General features: G+C 42.6%; 1 protein-coding gene across 2 annotated transcripts; it reads left to right on the top strand.

Annotated features, from left to right (window-relative positions):
* The first annotated feature begins 200 nt into the window (after positions 1-200).
* Positions 201-4,648, top strand: LOC114177643 (auxin efflux carrier component 3). 2 transcript variants are annotated; one of them, XM_028063071.2, is made up of 6 exons: positions 201-1,785; positions 2,016-2,298; positions 2,456-2,541; positions 3,282-3,439; positions 3,825-3,901; positions 4,001-4,648. In XM_028063071.2, exons 1-6 carry the CDS (start codon positions 495-497, stop codon positions 4,065-4,067), a joined length of 1,962 nt encoding a protein of 653 aa, XP_027918872.1. In that variant the 5' UTR covers positions 201-494; the 3' UTR covers positions 4,068-4,648. The 2 variants fall into 2 exon arrangements, with proteins under 2 accessions (XP_027918872.1, XP_027918871.1); XM_028063070.2 differs by having other exon boundaries at positions 2,010-2,298.
* Positions 4,649-4,967: the final 319 nt, after the last annotated feature.

Below are 4,967 nucleotides of genomic sequence, written 5' to 3'. Positions count from 1 at the left end.
AACCTAACCTCACACTGTTCCCCTGTGGTCCCCCAATCCCCCTAAACACACCTCATTCCGTTTTTTCAATGACACTCAAATAAAAACTATAAAAGAAATCCCCTATTTATTATAATGATGATATAATTATAGTTCTTTTCACTCCCTCAGTATATATATAAATACATAGTTATATACATATATATCCACCTCTTCTCCTTCTATATATGACTCTATTCCCTCATAGGTCTATATATGTACAGGCTAAGCTAAACTAAACTAAATCCTTCTCTCTCTCTTCCTCACAACACTCGATCTCCAAATTCAGAGCACAGCAGGTGTAGCAGGCATAAACCTTGGCTTCCACACAGACATATATCCCCTATCACTCCAGTTAGTTATCTAACGGTTTTCTATTATCTCACTCACTTTCTCCCCACTTTACCCTTTTTTTTCTCTCGCTTATGCCATCCCATCACTAGCAGAGACCACCATTTTATTCAACCAAAGGGAGAATGATAAGCTGGGCCGATTTGTACACCGTCTTGACGGCGGTCATTCCGCTCTATGTCGCCATGATCTTAGCGTACGGTTCGGTACGGTGGTGGAAGATATTCTCGCCGGACCAGTGCTCCGGAATAAACCGCTTCGTGGCGATCTTCGCCGTTCCGCTTCTTTCCTTCCATTTCATCTCCACCAACAATCCTTACGCCATGAACTTCCGCTTCATCGCTGCCGACACGCTCCAGAAAATAATCATGCTCTTTGCCTTGGCAATCTGGACCAACTTCACCGCCAACGGGAGCCTCGAGTGGATGATTACCATTTTCTCCCTCTCTACATTGCCCAACACGCTAGTCATGGGAATCCCGCTCCTTATCGCCATGTACGGCGAATATTCCGGCAGCCTCATGGTCCAGGTGGTCGTGCTCCAGTGCATCATCTGGTACACGCTCCTCCTCTTCCTCTTCGAGTACCGCGGCGCCAAGCTCCTGATCATGGAACAGTTCCCCGAAACCGCTGCTTCCATTGTTTCCTTCAAGGTCGACTCCGACGTTGTTTCGCTCGACGGGAGGGATTTCCTCGAAACCGATGCTGAAGTCGGCGACGATGGCAAGCTCCACGTCACCGTTAGGAAGTCCAATGCTTCTAGAAGGTCCTTCATGATGACACCTCGCCCCTCTAACCTCACCGGTGCCGAGATTTACAGCCTCAGCTCCTCCCGTAACCCCACGCCACGTGGCTCCAACTTCAACCATGCGGATTTCTACTCCATGATGGGCTACGCGCCTAGGCATTCTAACTTCGGCGCTGCGGATTTGTACTCCGTGCAGTCCACGTCACGCGGAGTCACGCCGAGGCCCTCCAATTTCGAAGAGAACTCTGCACCCGCACCGCAGGCTATCAGCTCCCCAAGGTTCGGCTTCTACCCCGCCGTGCAGACGGTGCCCGCCGCCTACCCTGCTCCCAACCCGGAATTCTCTTCTGGATTAACGAAGAGTGTGAGCAAGAATTCGCAGACGCAGCCACAGCCACAGCCACAGCCTCAGTCCCAGCCGCAAGCTCAAGCTACTCCTCAAGTTTCTCAACCGCCTAACAGTAGTAACAAAGCCAGCCACGACGCTAAGGAGCTCCACATGTTCGTTTGGAGCTCCAGCGCCTCGCCGGTTTCTGAAGCGGGCGGCCTCCATTTCAGTGGAGCCGATTTCGGAGCTTCCGACCAATCGGGCCGCTCCGATCAAGGTGCCAAGGAGATCAGGATGCTAGTAGCCGACGAACACCCTCAAAATGGAGAAGCGAACAAAGGTAGTACCACTAGATTCTTTCTTTTTCTTTTTTTTTTTCTCTCCTCGACCTAAATTCACTTCAGTTTAAAACTAGTTTCGGCTCAATTTTCTAATTAAAGTTGAAGTCTTCAATCAAAGTTTAAATCTGTGGTTGAACAAGAGAACTTGGTAAATTTGGAACTTAATTTAGGCTTTGTTCTGAGGAAGTGATTTAATTTGGGTGATTGTGGGTTGTAACTGAAGCTGCAGCAGAAGGAGAATTTAGGGCTGAAGATTTGAAGTTTCCAGGGAAAGAAGGTGAACAGGCGGAGGAAGAAGCAGAGAAAGGAGGAGCCGCCGGGCTGAACAAGCTGGGTTCCAGTTCAACGGTGGAGTTACACCCAAAATCCGGCATAGCCGCGGCGGCGAAACACATGCCTCCGGCGAGTGTGATGACCCGTCTAATACTGATTATGGTGTGGCGGAAGCTTATCCGCAACCCCAACACTTACTCTAGCCTCATTGGTGTGGTTTGGTCTCTGGTGGCGTTTAGGTAAGTAAATTTCAAAGTCAATCTGGAAGAAGGAGGATGAATTTTTGTCATGGTTTTGACTTTTAGGGTTTAGCTATTATTATTACTGTAGGATGGTTATTTTGTGTTGACGTAGTTGTGATATATGATTACTAATTAATTAATTAATTAATTGCAGGTGGCATGTGCACATGCCCAAAATAATAGAGAAATCAATCTCCATACTGTCTGATGCTGGTCTTGGAATGGCTATGTTCAGCTTGGGTGAGTGGCCGTGATAATTTGTCCAAATTCTTGCTCTTCCAATAATTTCATTCCCCTATATTTGCAATTCCTTTCCTCTTTGGCGAAAACATCGTTATTCATGATGGCTCCCTTTTCCGATGTTAAAACGTACATTGATGAGAGTAACTGATGATGCTGTTCATGTGATTGTATTTAAATAACTTTGTTGGTTCGTTTCTTGGAGTTTCAACAATGCTACTAAAAATAATTGTTTGTGGAAAATATGAGATGAGAATGTTGATTGAATGCAATGGTAAGGTGAGTGTGATGAATGTGTGAAAAGTATGGATTTGGGGTAGAGCAAGTAATTAGCATAAACAAAGTAATGGGCGTCCATTGAAATGAAGTTTGTTACCACATAACACAAGCAGATGATGTTGTTCACTAGACGATAATATGGGGATTGCATAGTGATAGTGCAATGTCCCCGACATGTGGGGTCTGGTCTTGAACAACGTCTCTATGCGGTCCAGGGCGGTGGTGGGGACCTGTACCATTTTTGGACCCGGATTAGGCAAAGGTAGTTGATTTAGACGAATCAAGCAGTACTAAAAATATCTTTTCATTCACAAAACTTAAAAGCATTTTCCCATCATGCCGTGACTGTAAATTTTCGCTCCCTTTTTCCTTCTCTTCTCTTTTCATTTTCACCTTTTTACCCTTTCGGCCAAGCAAATTATTGAGGACTAACCTTTCGCGGTTTTTGCGCTTCTATGTAGGTCTCTTCATGGCTCTTCAACCCAACATAATTGCGTGTGGGAACTCAGTTGCAACATTTGCCATGGCTGTTCGATTCCTCACAGGTCCCGCCGTCATGGCTGCAGCTTCAATCGCTGTTGGCTTACGTGGCACTCTCTTACGTGTAGCTATTGTTCAGGTAATTAACCTTGACCTATAATCCTATTTGATTGATATCACACTGTTAATCTTACTTGCGTGAGCAAATTACTTTGATATCTTTGAATGCTACAGAGGAAGTGATAGATTTTCAATAGTTAGGACCCTTTGGCACTGTACATTCTAGGAGAGAATAACCCAATAACAAATCGTCAAATAGACTCTTTCCACTTAACTAATTATAATTTTTACTAAATTTTAGTTACTGATAAACAATTTTAATGAAAGCGTATTTTATAGCATCTTACATTTTATATGAAATCTTAATGGATTTCTCAAGTTCAATTTTGGCTATCATGTTAAACATGATTTGAAGTAAAGACCCTGGAATGCTAACTAGCTTAATATCCAATTATTGTTCATAGGCTGCACTTCCACAAGGGATTGTTCCGTTTGTGTTTGCCAAGGAGTACAACGTTCATCCAGCCATTCTTAGCACAGGGTAAGTGACTAAAGTTGCTTATTTTTATTTTTATTTTTGTTCTTTTTCTTAAGAAAGAAGTTAACAGTTTCTCGTGAAATTTGCAAACTTAAATTGCAGGGTTATATTCGGGATGTTGATAGCTCTACCAATTACTCTAGTCTACTACATATTACTTGGTTTGTAAAATATGTATGCAGTAGTAGTCAGCACATCAGGACAGAATGAATGACCCTTTCGAACTTTTTTTATACTTTGGGAGTTAGCATGCATGCCTGGTGACCACAGTGGATTATACTGTTATTAACAAAGATGTGGATCTTCTAAGCTGAGAGAACAAAAGCCACAAACTAAACTAGTATCCTTAAAGCAGAGGAGATCCTCGAGAGTTTCCAAAATTTTTGGAATTTCTGAAAAAATTGACCAATTGGCCCAAATCCTCATAATTCTAATCCCCTATCAAAAGTCCAAAATAGACGCAGTTTTCAAAAGCAGAGAGAGAGGAACAAGTACAGGTTATGGGAGACATAGCAGAGGAAAACAGGGGAAAGCTCGCATGAGCAGAGTCAAAGAAATCTAGAAATGGTTCCCTCCGTATCTGCATTGTAAATTTTATTAGAGTCATGTTTGTGTCATCAAGTAACAAAGACAGCTGAGCAATTGGGTAGGGGAAATGAAATTGGAATATAAGCTGAAGATTGGTTTCTTTAGTTTTGTTTAGTCATTTGTTTACTTAGATTTTTATTATTATATAATGGGTTTGTTTAAGTTTTGTTTTTGTCTCTGATCAACCGCGGATCCCGCAATTATTTGCGTTTGTCGTCTTTCTTTGGTCACGTTATTTGTTTAGTATATTTGTATGTGATGAAGTAAAAAGAGCAAAAGGTGATGTTGGCTATTTTTCTGGTTTAAAGAGAGGCAGATCTGGAAATGAAGATGGGACCATGAGACTGAGAGTTGAACTTTCAGAACATCGTCTTTACAGTGAGTGGGGATTATGTACTTTTTCTGTGAAGTTGAGTGATGGGTGATGGAAGGAAAAATTATTTTATAAAACTAAAAATGAAATGAAGAGCACAAAACTTTT

The sequence above is a fragment of the Vigna unguiculata genome, chromosome 3, assembly GCF_037176805.1.
Source record: "Vigna unguiculata cultivar grain cowpea cultivar isolate G323 ecotype 2 chromosome 3, ASM3717680v1, whole genome shotgun sequence".
Taxonomy (NCBI): Eukaryota; Viridiplantae; Streptophyta; class Magnoliopsida; order Fabales; family Fabaceae; genus Vigna; species Vigna unguiculata.
The sequence above is the reverse complement of the archived record's forward strand: the minus strand, read 5'-3'. Positions and strand labels throughout refer to the sequence as shown.